Consider the following 20,926-nt stretch of genomic DNA (forward strand, 5'->3'; position numbering starts at 1 on the left):
GGGGTTGGAGTCACTCCGCCTGACACTTTTCACTCTGCTGGATGTCTGGCATGTCCTGTCAGGATCCCCTGTCCCCTGGGGACAGCCATGTTCTCCCCCATGCAGCAGCTCCCTCCCCTCTGTGCCTCCCACCCACCCTCAAACCCCAAGCTCTAGGAGTACTGAGTGAAGGCCCAGCCCAGGGGGAATCCAGAATTCAATCCTTTCTGATTTTCTCTCTTCACAACTCAGCCCTCTTTTTATTGGGCATGAGAGTGATGGTAAATCTCTTTTCTTCCACTGCATAAGAGGGAACTGGATGAGACGCTTGGAAACTTCCACCTAGATGAACGCAAGGCTTTCATGCCACTGTCCCCAATGAGACTTAGGATGGATACAAAGATGAACTTCCAGCCAGGAAGGGATACTGAGCTCCCAGAATGGATGATGAGTGTGCTATCAGCCTTCCACTTCTGTACCCCACCTTGCCAGATACATGAGAACTCTGGCGTTCATGAAGCCAGGGAGGCAAAGGTGGGGTGGAAGTGAGGTGGAGAGGCAGAATGATCCAGAGTATTGTCTGGTCCTGGACTCTGAAGGCCATGCCAGTTTTGAACCTGTTCTTGTGAGTCTTACCTGCATCCTTCTTGCTACAGGCTGCCATTTTGGGTAAGGGTCCATCTTTCTGGGCACTTAGCATGGGTCAGCCTGTCTCCCCTAGTCTGGTGGGACTGGTTTTTCCAGCTGGAGGAAGGGTCGGTGAGGAATTGGCAGGGACAGAGAGTTTTATGTAAATACCCAGGGAGTGCTCTGGGAACGGAGAGGCCGGTTTTCCCAAAGACACGCAGGGACTGGCAGCTCCCAATTAGCCAGGTTGGGTGATGTCAGTGCTGCTTTCCTGGGTGGCTGCGCCCACTCCGATTGGTCTTGGCAGAGGTTCCTGGCCATTACCTTCTACCTTGGGTGAGAAGGGTACCAAGGGGACTGCCCTACAGGACAGAGGCCAGGTCCCTTTCTACCACACGCCCAAACATGGGGCCTGAACCATGTGGTGGACCAGCCCTGTAAAGCGCTGTAAAAAACCATTCCAGACTCTACTGAAGATTTTAATGTGGCTAGTATTCAAACCCTCCTTCCAAACCCAAGAGGCTGGGGAGAGCTCAGTGTGCTGGGCCGGTCCCAGAGGCTGTTGCCATGGCAACTGCTGGTAGGCCCTCCTCCCCAGGTCACCCGAACCCTGAGTTTCAATAAATAGAGTGCAAAGGGGTCTGGTCACCCACTAAGCTGGGGATACCAAGACGTGGGGTGCCAGAGAGGGCATGTTTTATTGTCTATGAACTCACACACAGGCACCGTGAAGCACACACACACCCAGGACCGTGTGCATGCACACAAACCCCCCTCTCACACACGCTCACCTGACACACCATCCTCCCATACACATACATACATATATATACATTTTCTTCAGACACACAGGACGGAGCGCGCACACGCCTTTCTCACAGAAACACAGGCGGCTATCTACACATGTGCCTTTCTCTCCCTGTTTGGCGTGGCGCCTGCGTGTCCCCTCCTGACGCAGAGGAGTAGGGACAGGTTGGGTCTTCCTGGTCTTGGCCAGATTAACCCAGGTCTAGGGGCGAGGCGTGGTGGTGTTTGCCTGGCCACCCATGCAGAGGGCTGTGGTGTTGTCTTGGGCCCAGGAGGGGAAGGTGTACAGGTCGAAGATGGGGTAGGCCCAGCTGTTGATGGCCAGCATGATGACAAGCACGCCGATGATGTTTAGCAGGAATCCCGTCCGGGCCTGGTGTGCGGAGAGCCAGTGTGAGCGAGAGGTACCCGGCAGGGCCGGCACCCACGCCCTCGGTGTTCACAGGCTCTCGGGCGCTCTCTCCCTGGCAGAACTCTCCCTTGGTGAGTAGGCCTCCCTTGGGTCTCACCCGCAGCATTAGGCGATACCCTTGCCTCTTGCTTTTCTCCCAGTGCTAACAGGAGAAAGGGAAGCTCCTCATGGGCTCCCTGGGCCTTGGGCCTTGTTCTCTCTGAGTCCGTGTCCCTGGGCATGGCTGCCTGGCACCTTGGAACCTTCCCTAAATTCCTCACCCGCCTTCCTCACATGGCCCAGCCATGGCAGGGCCTAAGGATGCTCCAACTGGGGGTTATGTCCCAATCTCTCTGTTGTCCCTCACCCCAAACAGGGTCTACTCTCAACTCTGAGAATTTAAGTGGCTTTAAGCTACTTTGTGCTCAACCAAGATGGAAAGACAGACAGAAGGAGCGATGAGGCATTCAGGCCCCCTGGCACTCACCATATCAGTCACTTTGAGGCCTCCAAAAGAGAAGATGATGGCGTTGGGCGGGGTGGCCACAGGCAGCATGAAGGCCAGGGAGGCGGACAGAGTGCAGGGGAGCATGATATAAAGAGGGTGGAGGCAGATGGCCTGGGCCTGAAGGGGGAGACAGAGGGTTAGAGCTGATGGCAGTCCCCATTCCAGAGGGGAAGATGTAGCCCCAATTCTCTTGCTTCCCCTCTCTGAGGGATAATCCCTCCACCCTTGAAACACACATTCTGCCCATGAACCCAACACTTCTGCCCGAAGGCACTGGGTGACGTGGGACAGGCCCCTTGACTGCTCCGGAGGGGATGATTGTGTGGGGTGTGGTGAGGGAAGGGGCCCATAAAACGGATCTCAAAGGGGCTCAGGGTGTCATCAAAGACTGCGGGAACGCACCTGGGGAGGAAGGGGCTGGGGACGCTCCAGGGAGCAATTTTACCCCAATACCTCAGGAATGACCAGAACAGGGGCTGGGCTTGGGAGGTGGGTGAAGCCACCAGTGAGCTCCATCAGGATACTGAAGGGGTGACATCACCAGGAATGGGGTGAGTCAGGGTCCAGAGGGCCTTGGGGCCCAAGGTAGCTAGAAAGCCCATGAACGGGTGGAAGCTCAGAAGTCCCCTCCCAGAAATGAGTGAAGGTGCAGACAGGTCACTCTGACCCACAGGCAGTGCCCCTGGGTGGGGGTGGGCAGGAGGGCTGCCTGAAGGAGGTGTGCCTGCAGAGCCAGCTCACCATGGAGGCTAGGATGGGTAGGAAGAGTGTGGTGGTGGCCACGTTGCTGGTGCACTCAGTGAAGGTGGCAACCAGGAGGCAGAGGATGAAGGCAATGGCGGGAGCCGACACAGACTGTAGCGGGGTCAGCTTGTTCCCCAGCCAACTCGACAGGCCTGAATCCTGTGGGCAGAGAAGGGTGGTGTGTGAGAGGCTGGGCTGCCTGGGGTCCCAGAGTCCCCTGCTGAGGCTCTGGAAGGGTCCTGTTTGTGTCCACACCTCTCTAGAGTCTTCAAAATCAAGGGCAGCTTGGGAGGGAAGACCCAGCTAGAATCAAAGGGCCCCCTCTCCTGCTCTTGAAGAATAGTTGGGTGTGGGGAGAAGGGTCAGATGAGAAGCTAGAAGAGGGGGCCAAAGGACCTTCTTGGGAAACCTGGGGCTTGGTGGGAGTAAAACCTTTGACTCCATTTATTGTTCTCCCAACCTCTCTCAGGGACCTGTCTCTCAGGTTCCTGGCTAGCCTTAGCCCTCTCCCTGTCCCCTCCAGCCCAGCAGGTCACACAGAAGTCCCAGAGGAGGGAGAGTGGGGAAGGGCCCTGGTAGAAGCTGAGAAGAGGCTGACAGATCGGTGGGGACAGTCCACAGGGTCAGAAGAGCTCCGAGTTCTTGCCCTGCCCACTTCTGTAATGCTAGACTGTGAGCCCCAGGAGCTGGGATTTTGTTTCACAATGCTGCCTACCCAGCACCCAGCACAGCGCTTGGCATAATTGGTGAATGCTTGATGGATGAATCAACCTCAGACCCAGGAGTCCCCAGCACCAATCCCTGATTCAGGGAAGCTGCCTCCTGTCTGTGCAGTGAATGAGCGTAGCTGGAACACTGAGGACCAGTGTTTAGGGATTTCCCTCTTGGATAGAGGCTTTGGGGATGATGCCCTGGTCCCCAGAGCCTGGCTGGGTGTGACCATGGCGCCCCCTGGTGGCTGCAGCGTGCTGACTGGGTCAACCCAATGCTCGCTACAAGCAGGTGCTAAAGACATTGCATTCTCTGTCTGAAAGGGGGGACGGTGCGTGCGTGGTCACTGACAAAAGTCCCTGCTCACCAGAGAAGTCTGCCTTCCCTTTGGCTTTGAGAACCCAACTAAGGAAAGAACCTTAAAGCTTGTGTTTCTTCCTCCTCCCTCAGACGACACGCTACCCTCTCTTCAGCGGCTGCAAAGGCTCTGCCACCAGGGGGCTCCTAAGTGAGGATCAGGTCTCCCCTGTGTGGGACAGAAGCAGGGCCCTTCTTTCTTTATCACAGGGTTTCCCTCAAATAGGTTGGGGAAGGGGCGGGGGTCTCTCACCTCACTGCCCTGGGCTAGGGCAAAGCCACCACCCAGCAGGAACACAATATTCCAGGGCATTTTCTCGTTCACTGTCTTCCAGTTGAGGAGGGCAGGAGGGGCCTTCAGCCTCCCTGGTTTTTCTACTCCCCAGGCAGAGGAAGACATGTCACCAAGAGCCAACAGGCCTTCCCTCCCTTCCACTTGGGGCCTCCTGTATAGGCTCCTACAGAGAATGCATGCAAGAGGGGAACCCCCAGTTCTGCAACATCCCAACTTTGTCCCTGAGTCCTTGGCAAGTCACCCTAACCTCTCAGGGCTTTTTCTACCACTGCCAAGCATGGTCAAAGGTCCATTTCAGGCCGGAAGGGCAGGTTGCTTGGAGGCCTTTCCCTGCTCCAGTCCATGTGCTTACCTGGATCCTGAGTCAGCCCTGGGATGTCGGAGGGCATGATGAACATAAGTATGCTGATGAAGATAGCCACTGTCCCATCAGACACCACACTACAAGTGGGGCAGAGAGGGAAGGCTTAGTGGCTCAGGGCTGCTAAAGGTAGCAAGGTGGAGGAGGTGGTGGAGAGGAGCCCCTCCCATAGATGTGCCAACCTCTTCTGGCAAGTGATCCCTCCCTGTCCCCCAGTACACCGGGGGCCCTACCTACTTCCTTCCCTCCTCCTTTAGCCAGGTGAATCCCCAAAGTATTCCCCTCCCCGCCGAATGCTCACCTTTCCCCATCCTCATAGGGAAAAGCGCTGGCCCAGCCAGGGAAAAAGCCCGGCTCCCGGGTGAACCAGAGCAGCACCAGAAGAACAAAGAGGATGGTGACAGCTTTTTCTGCAAAGCTCATAGGACCCAGCAGTTTGTGTTCCGTTTGGATGACTTGTAAGGCTGCCTTCTCTTGCTCCCGTACCCGTCCCTCAAAGCCAAAGTTCTTCCGGAAGCTGCAGGTAGAGGGGCAGGGGCAGCTCATGAGGGCCTCGCACCAGGCAGGGGAGCCAGGGGCTGTGATGTAAGGGCTGAGGCGAGCAGAGGCCATCTCAGCGTGCTACACTGAAGCCCTGGATCCACCCAAGTTTCTGAAAGAAGAGCAGAAGACTCGGTGGGGGGTGTCATGAGGCAGAAGTAGGTTGGGGCTGGGGGACCAGGGTTCCCCATGCTTGGCCCTGCTCCATCTACCCCATGACCCCCTGTCCCTCCAAGGGTTCTCTTGAGCTGAACCCTCCCTTGCCCAGAGTGAGGAGGATCTAGAGGCCTGGACCCCATGCCTCGTCCTGGCTCTGACTCACTGCTCCCCGCCTCCAACAGCCTTTCAGGAAATTCTCCACTCCCTCTCTCCTACTGGCTTCTGGGCATCTTCTGCCAGCCTGAGACCCACTCACATCAACCTCAGAGGCACAGAGGACTTTAGCCCATTTCCGTATGCTGCTTACTTAACTTATTTGACTTTGACTTTTCTCTTGGGCAAATCTCAACTCCCCTGCTGGACAGTGAGTTCCTCAAGGGCAAAGACTACACTCCACCTGTCTTTGAATTCCCCAGGATGCCAGACACTGTGCTGGTCTTTTTGACTCCCATCTTACCTTGTACCAGTCCCCAACCTCAATCCATCCTCCGCACACCTGCCCGAGAGATTTTTCCAAAGTACAGCAACAATGCTTAAAACTTTTTCAATGGCTCCCCACTGCCTGGGCAGGAAGGGCAAATAACTCATACCATGGTGCCACTCGTACCACCATTCTTCTCCTACCCTCAGAGCAGACATAATCACTAATCGATGCCAAACTCTGTTCTTACTGAGCCCTAGCAAGGTCTCAAGTGATTTTCAACTCAGGTCTCTCGTGATGACCTGTAACTGAGGGTTGTTAGTAAAAATAAAGCCTATTTACTACTCGGCCTCAAGGTCCAAACTCTATATGACACCCCAAATCCTCCAGAATCCTTCCCCTGCCTACCTCTCTAGCTTCATCTCCTGATACTCCTTTTTGTTCTTTATGTTTCAACCACACAGAACAAGTGTTCCCCCTAACACATTGTATTCTTTCTTGCCTCTGCGCCTTGGTACAAGGTGTTCCTGCTGCCTGAAACGCCTTTACCCCATTCTCTACCTGGCTGACTTCTAGCTCTACAAGATTCAGTTATGGCATCCTCTCTTCCAGGGGCCTCTGGAACCCCTACTTTCCTAGGCTGTGCTCCCACAGCACCTGGGTTTCCATATGTCATGGGCTGCAAGGACAGGGACTGTGCCTAATGTCTTCTAGTGGTCAGTGCCTGGTGCGGTGCCAGACATCCAGTAAGAGCACAACAGACGCTTTTGCAACTGATGCGCTCAGTGTGTTCTCCTTAGGCACGCACCAAAGGACTGTGGAGCACTGCGGAACGGGACCTGGGCTGGGCATCAGAGCTGGTTTTCAGTCGCAGCACTGACAAATCTAGTTGTGTACCACTCCTCAAGCCTCAGTTTGCTTGTCTGATAAATCAGATAATATAGTTTCCTCAAACGGGGGCCCAAGTGCACCAAGGGGTCTTGGGAGGGGAGGCCATCTCACTGCGATGGTGATTGTATCCTTTTCCACAATAGCTACTTGAGTACCCAACTGAAAGCTCTCAGGGGATAAGGACAGGGACCTGGGTTTCTCTCACCTATTGCGCACTTACTTGAACCCCAGGAAGAGGGCCTGAAGCCAAAGCCAGGCAAGCAGCAGCAAGATGACCATTGCGGGGAAGGCAAAGCTGAACCAGGAGGCAAAGTTCACCACATTGCCATTTTTGGAGAAGAGCCTGAAGAGGGATATGGGCTACTGCGTGATATTGCCTGGCAACCAGCAGGCCCCATATCACCCCCAGCCAGAGTACAGATTCCCTACCCCTCAGTCACTCACGAGTTGATCTGGCCTTGCAGCACCAGGTTAGGGGTGGTACCAGTCAGTGTGGCGATGCCCCCGATGCTAGCTGAGTAGCACACACACAGGCTCATGCCCTGGGAAAAGCGATGCTGCTCCCGGCTCTTCTGTTCCGTTGGCTCCAAAGGACCAGGAGGGACAGGGTGGACCTGCCCATTATCTGGGAACAAGGGAGAGCTCGGGTGAGAAGTGGGCACAGGGTCAGCTCTGGGGAGCACAACTGGAGCTCCATGGCCTCTGGGGTGCAGGCAGGGGATCTTGTCGGTGAGCAGCCCAGATCTGGGGTACCAGGGGGCAGAGGCCACCTCCAGGCCTGCAAGGACCCGGCATTCTTGGGAGTCTCAGGTTGGACTGATCTTCAGACACCATCTGGCCCAACCTCTCTCTTAAGAGAGGGAAATTGAGGCACAGAGAACGGCAGAGGATTATCCAAACCACACAGGAAGAATGGAGCCTGGCCAACCCAGACTGCAGCTCTCGGCTTGCCAGAGGGACCCAGCATCTTGGTTTGCCCAGGATGGCAGGAGTTCCCAGCACATGGGACTCTTCGTTTTAAAACCAGGAAAACCAGGACACGTTGGTCACGGCACTTCTTGCCTCCCTAGTCTCTCCCTGTGAGAGTGGATGGCCCCGTAGACCCTCGCCAAGAGCCCAGGGGTTGGGGCAAAGTTCAACCTCATCTTTCTCACCAAGTTTGGTCTTCTGGGGACTCGGTTCCTGGAGTTCAAAGGCGGGGTTGCTGCTGCCCTCCTCAGCGTCCTTGCCCTTGGGTGCCTTCTGCAGCTGATGAAGGACAGCATGTGCAATGGGGGCCATCATGGCCGTGGTGGCCGTGTTGCTGATCCACATGGACAGGAAGGCCGTGACCAACATGAAGCCGAGCATCAGCCTAGGGGTGGACAGACAGACACACGGGCGTTCCAGCGTTCCTTCAGGGACTGGATGTCCAGAATACCACCATCCCCGGGTTCTCCAGTCCCGGTTTGTGGGAACTCACAGAGCAGGCCGCACCCCGACGACAAGGAGTACGCGGAGGGCAATGCGTTTGTGCAGATTCCAGTGCTCGACAGCAATGGCCACCAGCAGCCCCCCAATGAACAGGATGTTGGTGTCCTTAAAGTACTGGAGGCAAACCTGGTGGGCAAGGACAGCGAGAGCAGGAGGACCCTGGGGTCTCCTACGGGGCCCCTGGGCTTTCCTGGCGCAGTCACCGACATTCACACAAACAGAGGTTGGTCCCTGGGCTCCTGGAACCAAATGGAACTGGTCTTTGGATTACCCAGTATTTAATATTAACCGGGTTCTTCTCTTCCAGCCAAACTCCTTCTTTCTCCTTTCGGGAAAGTTTGGGAGATAAACTAGCCCAATTTCACTCATGTGGACAGCCATAGACTGGGAGATAGATAATTGAGCGCTGTTTTCAGAGACTAGAGAGCAGTGCTTATCAGAGTCTGGTCCCCGGGCCAGCAGCATCATCAACCTGGAACTTGCGAGAAATGAAATTTCTGGAAATTTCTAGGCCCTGCTCTGCATCTACTGAGTCAGAAACTCTGGGGTGGGACCAACAATTGGTGTTTTCACCAGCCCTCCAGTTTCAGGACACTCAAGTTTAAGAGCCACTGAATTAGAAGAATACAGGCTTTTTAGCTGACTTTCAAGGCCCCTTTTCCTGTCACTAGGACTTTCTACCTCCCTGGCCTAAGCTGAATCACTCTTACTTTGAATTAACTCTCGATGCCAGCCACCCACTCGGCACTTCTAGAATGTCCTCCCTCCTTGTATTCTAGCTGACTCCTCCCTCAGTGACCTCTGACCTGCCAAGCCAAGGCAGGGACCCTCTTCTGTGTGCCCTGCTTATGACGAGGCTTCCTGGGTCACGAGCATCCTGGAGCAGACCCCACCATCCCTGGGAGCCCTTCCTCATGTGGACGGGGGCGGCTTACCTCAGAGGCCTTCGTTATGCCCATCAGGGGAAACAGGACGAGAGGCAAGAGGGCGGTGACGGCCAGGGGCAGAGCTTCAGTGCACCAGAAGAGTGCCATGAGAAGGATGGCATAGGCGCAGTAGGCTTCCTGTGGGGGGGAGGCAAGCAGCAGAGCTGTTGGAGGGGGCAGGTCTACATCCCAGAGTCCTGTCACCTCCTGCCCCCAGAGAAAACAGGCCTTTCGTATCAGAGTGGGCAGAGCCTGTGAAATCCAGTCCTTGATTCCCGAGCCCAAAGTCCCATTCCAAAATGGAAATAAAAAACAAAGCAAGACACTCACCATCTTGTCTTTGACCTTGAGAAGCCCAGACATTATAATCCAGCCGCACTGGAGGGGCTGGAGAATCTGGAGCTGGGTATCAGACCCTACCCCACCCAAGGGGACTGCAGGGGGCCCAGGTGAGGAGCCCTAGATGAGATGGGGGCTGCCAGACTGGGGCCTGGGCAATGTGGATCCCTGCCTGGTACCCTGGCCTCCCCTGGCTTTATGAGAGCCTGTGAGAATGTAATTATTTGTATGACGATTTAATTAGGGTTTGTTCCCTCTGCGCCTTGAGGACAGAAGTCAGTTTTGTGGCATCTGGATTCCTGGAGCTCAGGACCCAACCGGCTTCAGAGTAAATCTTTTCTGAATAAGTGAATCCCTGGAAAGTTTGGGGAATGGAGGAGGGTCTCCCTAACAATCCTGGCGCGATCAGTGCAGTGCACAACTCCAGGAGGCGCCCTTCGCATTTTGTAGGGTATGTGAAAGATACCCTAATCCCTGCTTTGTGCATGGAATTAGGGGATAAATGATGAGTCATAGTCTTGCAAGTCTGGGTACCAGAGCACACCCCCTTTACCTGACAAGGCCCCCAAGTCTAGAGAGGCCTGACCTCCCGCCTGGAGTAGAAAGGAAAGTCAGTTAACCCCTGACATCAGAGGCTGGCCCTCATCAACAGAGCCTCCCTGCAGGGGTGGCAGGGGGTGGAGGAATCATTAGCTAGAAGGAAGCCTCGGGTAGGAGGGTGCCCGCATCCCAGCCTCCTCGGGAGAACTTGCCCATTCTGTGTTTGCCAAAGGAAGGGGCAGCATGCTGGGACAGTGGGGCTAGGGAGCACCTCCTCTCTTACCTGTCTCACCCTCCCTGCCCTTTTTGTTTTCTCCACGTGCTACGAGCTGGTCTCACCACCATTAGTACCTCATGCCCTTAGTACCTTGAAGCTGGGGGTGGGCCCCTGGGGGTGGCCTGGGGGGAGAAGGAGCTGCTGTGTATTGAGCAATTATGAGGAGCTAGGCGCTTTTACGAAACTCAGCCATTAAGGTGGGTGGGGTTGTCCCCATTAGAGAAGAACTTGAGAGGGTAAGTGGCTTGCTCAAGGCCACAGAACTAGGGAGTGGCAGAGGCAGACTGGGACCCGGCAAGGGGTCTGGATTGCATAACTCCAAGAGCTTTCTCCCCGTGATTGGCGCTCCTGGAATGGTGCCGCACATCCCCGCTGGAGAACCACGTCTGTCTGATGCCAGGCTCACATGCTTCCCAATGAACCTCCACCACCTCTCCTCACCCTAGCAGGAACTCATGGGCCCCAGGCTGGGGCCACCTTGACCCTGGACCAGAGATCCACCCGCAGTCCTCCCCTAGCAGAAGGCTGGCTGAGTCTGCTGATGCTGTTGTTTTCTCAACCACTTTCTCACCTGCGAAGATTGCACGGCCAGTTAGTTACCCATCCTCCCCCGGGGCTAAGGGCAGGCCAGTCCACCTGCACCCAAGTTGGGGGCTGGGGTGGGCCATCAGTCTGCTGATTCAAGAAGAAAGCTCTGCTAATCAGGACAGCAGAAGGATCCTGAGGGCTATCCTGTGCCAGGCATTGGGCCCTCCCTGCTTTGCTTCAGATGTTTTTAAATCACATTTAGTTGCTCTGTGAGGTAATGACTATTGTTCCCATTTCACAGACAAGACAAAGGTGCAAATGCATTAAGTAAATGCCTCGAAGTCACACAAATAAGTGGAGAGGTCAGCCTTTTCACCTTCTACCCTGAGCTCGATCCCTTGCGTTTGAGGGGTGTCCCTCAGCCTCAGGTTTGCTGTAACTAGTGGGGTGTCTGAATCCAAATTGAACTATTTACCACGACGCCTGCCACTTCCTTCACTTCTGAGACCCATTTTCACCCTCCAAAGGGAGCTGTTACTGGTCGTACCTGCCCCTGTGAGCAATCTATGGCTCCCCTACCCCATTACAACTTTCCTGTGCCCCCCCCTCTGTTTGTCTGTCTATCTGTCTATCTGTCTCTGGATCAAAACCCAAAACTAGTTTCACAGTTCTATCCAGGAGCCTTCCCTGCCCTGGTGGCTCTGGCCCTGTGTCCCCAACCCACCTTCCCAGGGAGTCTGTCCAGCTGTAGCATAACTTGCTGACATGCTTTTCTTGGTTCACGGGGTGTGGAATTCCAAAAATCTGTCAAGTTGGATGGGAAAACTATTTCGCCTTTTTGCTAACATCTGAGGTCATGAACATAGGCAACAAAACCAAACAACTGTTAACGGTACTGTTGGTGATTTGGGCAGATATTTGATTGTGGCTCCAGCTATTAGATACCCGCCCAGTTATTATACCAACACTAGATCTTATTTAATGTGTTAATGCAGGAGCACCTCTATATTTGAACTGCAATTTATTTTGTCGTATTTTTATAACTATATTTCAAAACAATTGATTTCCTTTGTAATCCTATGTATTTTATCTTGTGCACTTCAAAGCAATATCCTGAGAAGGGGCCATAGTCTTCACCAGGCAGCCAAAGGTAGTCATGGCTCAGAAATGGTTAGGTGGTTGAAAGCTTCAAGACTATTACAACATGGCTCAAAACAACTCTCCAAACAAGACCACAGCAAGGAATCAAAGACGAAGCCGCACCAAATTCACAGAAGACCAGTTGAATATCCTCATCAAAGCATTCAATCAAACACCTTACCCAGGTGATGCTACCAAACAAAAGCTTGCTTTAGAAATCAACACTGAAGAGTCTAGAATCCAAATTTGGTTTCAGAATCGAAGAGCTAGGCACCAAGTTCAGAAAAGATTAGAACATGAGAAGGACTTAGAAGCAAGCCAAGACCAAGATCACCCTGAAGAGAAGATTCATGGTAGAGAAGACAGACAGTGTCGTACCAGCTATACTTCCTCCCAATTACACACCCTCATCACAGCATTTACAAACAACCCTTATCCTGGGATTGATTCCAGAGAGCAACTTGCTAAGCAAATTGGGGTTCCAGAGTCAAGAGTCCAAATTTGGTTTCAAAATCGAAGATCTAGATTCCATGTACAGAAAAAAAGAGAACGTGATGAGCTCTTACAACAGAAACAAGACCAGGAACGAAATCTCTGAGACATGGGAGTTCAAGAACAGAATGGACCAAGAGATAAATTTGATGTCATCAGCCTGGGCTCCAAATCTTTCTCATCCTGGGAACATACCCTTCTAAATGTACTGTCAGCTTCTTGAGAAGCTGAGCCTTCTGGAGATGGTTAAGCAGAACTTCAGGAGGCAGACAGATACAAGGCACCACACAGCCCTATCCAACGAAGCCTGGCTCCACACTTCAGCAGATGTCAAAGAAAATGAAAATAAACTCATTCATATCATTAAAAAAAAAAGAAAAAGAAAAAAAAGAAATGGGTTAGAATCTCTGCCTTACGGCAGAGAGAAAGAAAAAGCAACACCGAGCATTTTCAGCTGCATATACATTTATCTCCTTTATAAGGTTTCCTTATCCACCAATGGGAATAAGAGAAACACCCACCATGCTGGGTAATGGATGAGGGACATGAATGTGTAGCTCTAAGCTGTAAGGACTGTAGATGGCAGGGAGTTAATGGCAGGCTTTGCATTGGGACAGAAATGTGCTCGTGGGTTGCTGGGGAACCAGGGTGAATGCAAGAGGTTCAAATGAAAATGAAGGTGCCAGGGAATTCAGAGCAGACTCTGGACCCTGGGTGTGGGCAAGGTGTGGGATCTGCAGGCATCACGGCCTTTACCCAGGACGGGCACAGAACAGCCTGTGGCGGTTGGCAGCAGAAAAGATACCCACAGTCTCATAGGTGTCATAACTTTCATAACTTTTTCCTCCTGGTGATTGAAGGTTAACCCAGGGGTAGGGATGGGCTGGCACATAGGGGCCACTCCTGCTGCTCCCCTGCCCCGGCAAGTAGGGATGCTGTTGGCTGTGAGTACTCCCAGGTCTCGGGAGTGAGATGAAGCACTGGGTGGCCGCCTGCCAAGCACCATGGCAAAGGAGAGACTAGAGAGTGGGATCCCAGAGGAGAAGGGAGACGCTGAGTGGGTACTGAAGGATGAATAGGAGTTTGGTGGGTGGGAAAAAGGTGTTGGGGTGAGGGCGTAAGCACAGAGGGAACCGAAGGAGGCATAAAAGATCAAGATACATTCTTGGAGAGGTACAATGCTTGGAAAGAGCCTTGTCTGCCCTGAGCTACGGTATCTAGGACTTTATCCAAAAGACAGGGATGAAAAGGGAAGGCCCTTGAAAGATTTTAAGCAGAGTGACATGGTCAAGTTGGTGTTTCTAGTAAAAGATTGCACCGATGCTATTGTATGTGATTGGGAAAAAAAACCCACATATATATTCATCTGATTCAGGGATTCTTATCCCTTTTTTGTACCAGGATCACTTTGACATCCTGACAAACGTTTCCAACTCCTTAGAATAATATTTTTAAATGTATTAGATAAAATACATAATATTAAAAAGGGAACCAATTATATTGAAATACAGTTATTAAAATATTGGGTAAGATAATGATATACCGTATGTGATTCTTTCTTAACTAATAAGACCTTCACTGGCTAACAGCTACTGTAATTTAAAAGTCATGATGAACATAAGCACTATTTCAAGTACCGCCAACAGCTCTTACTGTGATGTGAAAATATTTGTGATTTCTACTGGAGGTTAAGTGAAAGGTTTAATTAATACTATTGAGATTTGTTGTCTACCGTCATAACAGAAGGAAACGCTGTTTTCTTTAGACGTTATTGATACTAACATGTAATTTTTTTCCATCCAAGTCCACAGACCTCCTGAATGCTCCCCACAGATCCCTAAGCGCGAGGAGTCCCTGCTCTAGAGGACACACTGTGAGACTGCCCTCAGGAGGGGCAGAGTCTGGGAGAGGCACTTCCCCATTTCATTCTTTTGTGTTTTGAATTTTGTATGATATGCCTGTGTCATCCAATTAAACAAGTAAATCATGTCAAGATGCAAATAAGGAGCTTACACCTGCCAAGGCATGGCACATGGACCAGGAGGCACAGGAGCGAGGCTGGGAGGCCACCGGAGGAAGTGCTGGGTGTCTAATGGGGAAATGACAGGGACATAGAGCACGGCGTGGCAGTGGCGATGGAGAACGAGATGGACTCCAGACGTGTTAGAAGATGGAAGACAGATGGTTTGGGTGGTGGCTGTTGAGTTGGGCAGGAGGAACGAGAGATAGAAAACTCCCAGGGGTCTGTCCTGGGTGTCTAGGTACACGGCAGTGACCACAAGGAGAGAAGCCAGGCTGAAGGGACTTGGGGAAGGTGGTACAGAGTAGGCTGGGGATGTGTGAATCCTTTCCAGGAATAATAGGCCTGTGCCAAATACCTTTGAGAGATTGAATACACAAAGGGGACCACGGCCAGTCCATATATAAAAATATGCCCTACAACCTCTGCAGCAACCAGCCCAGGCAGCCAAACTGCCACCTCTATAGCAGTGGGCTCCAAACAGTCAGGATTGGATTGGCTCCATGACTGCAGCTTCCCTCGTGTTTGCCCTCTGCCCCCACTCTCTAACCTCACTTCCAGCTCAGGACCAACGAGCGAAAGCCAAATATGCTCCCCTAACCAATCACACAGGACACTCTGCGTCCACTTAGCACCCTCCAGCTCCCCGCTGCCAACAGCCTCCAATTAGGGAACACCTGAAGCCTTCCCAAGCCCCTGCCTGCCTTTGAGACTGACCAAAGCAGGCCACGGTGCCTGACTCCCTTCCTAGTCTTTGCCTGACCCCGTCCGGGTGATCCTCTTCATTTCTGCCTCTTAATGTTTATGAGTTACATCATCTTCGGCTCTAAGAGGCCAAAGGGAAACCATGGGTTTCAGAGAAAACAAAAGGAGGGGAAGACTCCTGACCTCACAGTTGAGGAAACTTCTCTCTCTACTCCAGGGATGCCCCTGGCCCTGGAGGCTGGCTCCTTCTTCTAATCCTACACCCAGATATCCCAGAAACGAGAAGATCTGTCTCCACCTTGTGCCAGTGCTGCTCAGGGTTAACACTTAGGGACCACACCTCCCCACTCTGATGGGGGCGGCCAGGCACACCTTTCCGAGGTGGCAGCAGCAAGGCCCTGGCAGGACAATAGCCCACTTGAACAGAAGAAGTCATCCATGGAAAAGAAATCAGTCACCTCCACAGTGCCTGAGGCGACTTGTATTTTCCAGGAGCCAGGAATTCAGACGAGAAGCCAGGGGAGGAGGGAGTCACTGTTTCTGAGCCCTGGGAGCCAGATACTCTGGTTATCTCATTTCATCCCCACAGCAGCCCCTTAGAGGTGAGAGATTTGATGAGGTCACATGGCTGTCCACGCTACAGAGTGGATTTCGACCCACATCTGTTTGGCTCCAAAACCTGTTTTACTCCATGGACTCTGCCTTCTCTACCAAGAGCCAGGAAGTCTCAAAAGATAGAGGCAGGCCCAGAACTGAGGTCCAAATTCCTTGTCCAGTCTTCATGCCCACAGTCAATCATCTGAGTCCTGGGTGCGTCTGGGGTTCAGGAACAGCTTGCAGGTATTTCAGTTACACAGATTTTGAAGTGCACTCACACTCATACTGTTCTCATGTTCTAGGAGTGCAGGTGATTTCAGATTAAGAAATTCTATCGTCTGTTCTTACTGTAAATATAATAGGGATTTCAGCTAAGCTTTGTCGTGGCAGACATTGGGCCCTGGGAAACTGTTTTTATGGATCGTCCGTTTGGGTCCTGGGAGGCATTTGCAGTTTTGGTTCTAACTTACTAGCTGTTTGACCCTTGTGCAAATCTTTACCCTCATAGCCCCCAGCACAAAATTCTCATTCCTTCCCCTATCCTTGTAGGGCTGACATAGGCTGACGTCTCCCTGCCTCTCTAAGCTTAAGCGAGCTTCTCCTCACTTAGGCCCCCAGGCCACCCTGGCCGTATTTATCCCTCCACCCTGCCAAGCTCAGCCCTGGCCTTGGGCCTTTGCACTGTGAGCTCTGCCTGGACGGCTCTTTGCCCAGAGCTGTGCTTGACTGACTCTCACTTGCCATTCAGGTCCTAGAGTAAATATCACCACTCAGGTATCCTTCTCTGACCACCCCAACTAGAGCAGCCCTTCCCTAAGCTAGTCACAGCGGCTACATGGTTTTCACAGCATGGACAGTATATGCTTTTTGTGTGTCTCTCCACCAACGCTACCCCCTGCACCTAAACAGTGCCTGTCACACAGTACGTGTTCCTTAAGAAGGGAAGGAAGGAAGGAAGGAAGGAAGGAAGGAAAGAAGGAAAGAAGGAAGGAAGGAAAGAAAGGAAGCAAGAGTAGCTGTAAGGTTTCTGGCACACTGATGGTGCATCTTCACTGGCTGGTTGCAGAGTTGGGGAAGCCGTGAGAAGCCTCAGTCCCCACGGTCCCCACGAGAGAATGATGAGCGTTTCAAGGATTCTGTAGCTATTCCTCAAACACACCCTACTATGTCCAGCGCCTACACCTTTGCTTATGCAGTCCCTTCACCTGGCCTGCCCTCTCTACACACCTCTGACTATTAGAATCTCACTCAGCCTTCAAGGCCCAACTCAAATGCCACCTGCTTCGAATGTTCTCTTGACTCCATTGGAAGAGTGTTCTCTCGTCTGAGCTCGTGCAGCCGTCTGGCTATACCTCTGTGCAAATACATGTTCCTCTATGCTGAGAGCAACTCGAAGACAAAGCGTCTGTATTCCTTTTCGGTAACTCCCAGCACAGTGCAAGAGCTCAACAGACATCCCAGACTGAACAACAGTGGAAGGATTGGCTGCCAGCTGGATGGCCGTGAGGGTACATGGCTCAAGACGTGATGCACAACAGGGTCACCACTTTGCATCCCTGGACAGCCTTAGGCAGAGATCCTAAGACCAGGTTCTAGTCCAGACTTTGCCGTTTTCTACTAGGGACTTTAGGCAAATGACTACCACTCTGGGCCTGAATTTACATGTCTGTAAAATGGAGGTAACAGTAGTACACTCACAGTAACTCAAAATTATTGCGAGAAATCAAGGAGTTAGTACTTTGAAGTGCTTGGCACAGTGACTAGCACATAAAAAAAAAATCTCAATAAATGTCAACTGTTATTATATGGACACAGGTCTGAGCCTAGTCTGGGACTCCTCCTTCCCACATCGGGGCCAGGGGCAGGGAGGTAAGTTCAGGGACTCAACACAGAGAGCAGAGACTCAGCAGGAAATCAGGACGGGATGTTCTTTGCCCACATTCATTCATTCATTCATTCATTTGACACCTACTCATTTGAGCACCTACTCTGTGCTAGGCACTGGGGATTCTGCATGGAAAAAGCCAATGTCTCTGTCCTCATGGAGCTTACATTCTAGTATAGGGAGTAAGATAATAAATAGAAAAATAAACAAATACATCATTTCAGATAGTGAAAACCCTCTAAATAGGGGGTGGTCAGAGAAGGCTTTTCTGAGGAGGGGGATTTAAGCTGAAACCTAAGGAATCTGGGAGAGGAACATTCCAGGCAGGGAGATGAGCAATTTGAGGAGCAGAGAGAAAGCTGGTGGGACTGGGGCAGAGTGGACAGGAAGTAAAACAGGGACATGGGACCAGAAGGATCTGCAGGGGTGGAACCCCAGGGACTTGTGGCTGCCCTAGGAAGTTTAGATTTTAAGTTTGATGGGAAGCCTCTGTGGGGTTTTAAGCAGGGTAGTAACATAATCTTAAATTTTGAAAAGACCAGGTAGATGGATGAAGAATGGTATGGGGAAGGATACGGACAGGTGAGAACTGATGGTGGCCTGGATGAGAGTGGAGGCAGCGGAAAGTGATTGCATTCAGGATATTTTTGGGATATCAAGTCAACAGGACCTGCTGGTGCATGTAGAAAGGATGGAAAGATAGGAAACAGAAATGCCTCCAAGGCAGATGGTTGAATCCCATATTGATGAATGAGATTGCAGGAAAAGCCAACTGGAAAAGATGGGCAATGAGGGTTTTGTTTTGGACATGCAAAAGTATATGCTGCTTAAAAGAAAATGTTCAGGTGGAAGTGTCAAGTGTTGGTTGCACAATACAAATTTAGAGGTCAGGGCTGGGGTTACAGATTAGGGAATCCTTAGCTTACAGGTGCCTTTTAAGGCAGGAGGCAGAAAAAGATCACCTGGGGGAGAGTGAGTGACTAGAGGAGGAGCCAGGAAAAGTGGCTGAGGGGGGAGGAAAACCAGGAGAAGGTGTCACCAAAGTCAAAAGAAGGTAGCATTGCCAAGATGGGGTGACCAGCTGTGACAAATGCTGCTGAGGGTTGAAGAAGGTGAACATGGACCAGGGACTTGACGAAAGCCCTTTGGGTAGGTAGAGTCTTGGAGACTGAAGCTCTCTGAGGAGAGACATGTGCAGTGTAGACAGTCTTTGAGGCTTCTTGTGTGAAAGAGAGCAGAGAAAGGAGGCATATATGGAAGGGATGTGGGATCAAAGGAGGGTTGGTTTGTTTTTTAGGATGGGGGATATTATAGCGTGTTTGTCTGCTGATGGGAGAGATCAGGCAGAGAGTGAACTTCATAGAGGAAAGAGAGGGCGATTACAGGCACAACGTCCTTGAGAGGGGCTGGTATCCAGCGCCCCAGTGGAAGGGCTGGCTTCCATAGATAGACTGGGGACAGTTCATCTGAGGACAGGGAAAAGGCAGTGTCTGTGGGCAGAGGCAGGTAGCAGGGCTGGGTACAGCCCAGGAAGACAGAGGCTCCTGACACGTTGCAGTCCCACCAGGAGGCCTGGCTTTTAATATTGACCCAGGCTTTCCTGTGTGACCTTGGCCAACTTACTGAATCTTTCTGGGCTGTGCTTTCCTGGGGGGTAAAATGAGAATCACAGTTCTTGTCTGCCCTCCCTCCCAGGGTTAAGACACTTGGCTCAGCCTGTCTGAAAACCCATCAGATGAGTTCCCAGTACAGAGATGCCACTGGCTTTGGCCTGAGACCAGGATCACCTCAAAGGACAGCCAGGCCTTGTCACTTAGCAGGTGTCAGGGGTCCGGGGGCTGTGCCACCATATCCCCAGTCCCTCACCCTTTTGGGACACCATGAACAAAAAGCCTGTCTCAAGTTCCCTATCTGTGACAAAAAGAAGAAAATGCCTCGATGGGCAGTTCTGAGCCTGTGGGGTCGTGCTAGGGCCACAGTTCTGTCTCAGCCTTCAGGAGGCAATGTGGTGGAGAGAAGATGACACAGGCTTTGGTACAAGATCACACACCCAGCTCTGCCACTTTCTAAATATGTGACCTGCCAGAGCGAGGTTTACTGTGAAACTTGAGGTTCCAGGCTGTCCTCCTGGACAAACACTTCCCCAAGCCCTGTACTACTTTTAGGTTCATAACTTTGTATTCTCTTATTTACAAGAAGGCCTCCAAAGTGTATAATATCTGAGCTCTGCCCCGGGATTTGGGGTAAGTGGCTTAACCTCACTTTCCCAATCTGTAAAATGGGACTGTCAGACCTGACTCATAAGATGGGGGAAAGAGTTCCTGGGTACACGGTACAGGGCATGTGGTGGGGGCTCCAATAACGGGAAGTGAAGTTATGACTCCTGCCGCTGGGGTTAGGGCAGGGGCAGGAAGCAGTTGCCCGTCCCCATCCACCCCGAGTGTCTGTGGTGTCCACTGGCAGAGTCCCCTGTCCAGGTCCCACCCCTCCTTCTCAGCAGACTTAGCCCTTGGGATCACAGTGAGCGATCTCTTTCTGTTTATACCCTTATAGGCACCAACTGCCTGAGGCCAGCTTTATCCTACTCACCTTCCATCCCTCTCCAGGAGCTAACCATGCTCATGCCCCACTGAGCCCAGTCTGTGGCACGTGGGCACATAGTAGGCAGATAACCCCATCTGCTTCCACCTGCACCTCTATTATGGAACTGGCTTCCTGACTCCTAAGGCAGTAGATGTCAAGTGCACCTAAGCAATTCTCATTGGGCTCCTACAGCTGGGTGCCAAACAAAAGCTTCCTTTGACCTCTTAATCCTCAGGAGGACCGGGAGATTATAGCCTCCCTTCCAGGCTAGGAGAGAAGAGTAAATTATGCTGGTCCTAAGGATTCCCCAACCCGGGACCAAATGGCCCCTCCCCTGCCCCCGTGGAGCTTCTCTGTACGCAGAACCCCAAGTCCTTACCTTGGCGGGGACAAGAAGGGGCAGAGGCAGCAGGAAAATGGGCAGGAAGAACACCAGCAGGTAGGTGCGATAAGCCCACAGGCCCTGCCAGCAGCTGGCCATGGTGTAGAAGACTGCTGGTCACTGTCTCTGGGATCCAGGAAACTGAAGGACCGACTGAAGCAGGTAGGTGGCGGGGCGGGCTTATATAAAGCCCGAGGAGTGTTAACCATTGACCCGCCCTGGCAATCAGTGTTTTGGGAGTCAGGGGG

At 52.2% G+C, this 20,926-nt stretch overlaps 1 protein-coding gene across 1 annotated transcript; it reads right to left on the minus strand.

Moving 5' to 3' along the window:
• Positions 1-1,072: 1,072 nt before the first annotated feature.
• SLC13A2 (solute carrier family 13 member 2) lies at positions 1,073-20,852 on the minus strand. Its single transcript, XM_033091456.1, has 12 exons — positions 20,676-20,852; positions 9,200-9,328; positions 8,254-8,390; positions 7,946-8,145; positions 7,236-7,416; positions 7,012-7,134; positions 5,082-5,297; positions 4,772-4,860; positions 4,378-4,499; positions 3,054-3,215; positions 2,292-2,429; positions 1,073-1,786 (listed from the first exon to the last, which is right to left on the minus strand). The coding sequence occupies exons 1-12, from the start codon at positions 20,775-20,777 to the stop codon at positions 1,616-1,618; spliced, it is 1,770 nt and encodes a 589-aa protein (XP_032947347.1). The 5' UTR covers positions 20,778-20,852; the 3' UTR covers positions 1,073-1,615.
• Between the last annotated feature and the right edge of the window lie 74 nt (positions 20,853-20,926).

Source organism: Rhinolophus ferrumequinum, chromosome 21 (assembly GCF_004115265.2).
Source record: "Rhinolophus ferrumequinum isolate MPI-CBG mRhiFer1 chromosome 21, mRhiFer1_v1.p, whole genome shotgun sequence".
Classification (NCBI taxonomy): Eukaryota; Metazoa; Chordata; class Mammalia; order Chiroptera; family Rhinolophidae; genus Rhinolophus; species Rhinolophus ferrumequinum.

Coding starts and splice junctions, on each gene's coding strand:
- SLC13A2 (XM_033091456.1), bottom strand. CDS start 20,777: ATGGCCAGCTGCTGGCAGGGCCTGTGGGCTTATCGCACCTACCTGCTG. Junction 9,329..20,675: donor CCCTTCTTGTCCCCGCCAAG/GTAAGGACTTGG, acceptor TCCCCCCCACAG/GAAGCCTACTGCGCCTATGC. Junction 3,216..4,377: donor CCCTAGCCCAGGGCAGTGAG/GTGAGAGACCCC, acceptor CTCTGCCCACAG/GATTCAGGCCTGTCGAGTTG.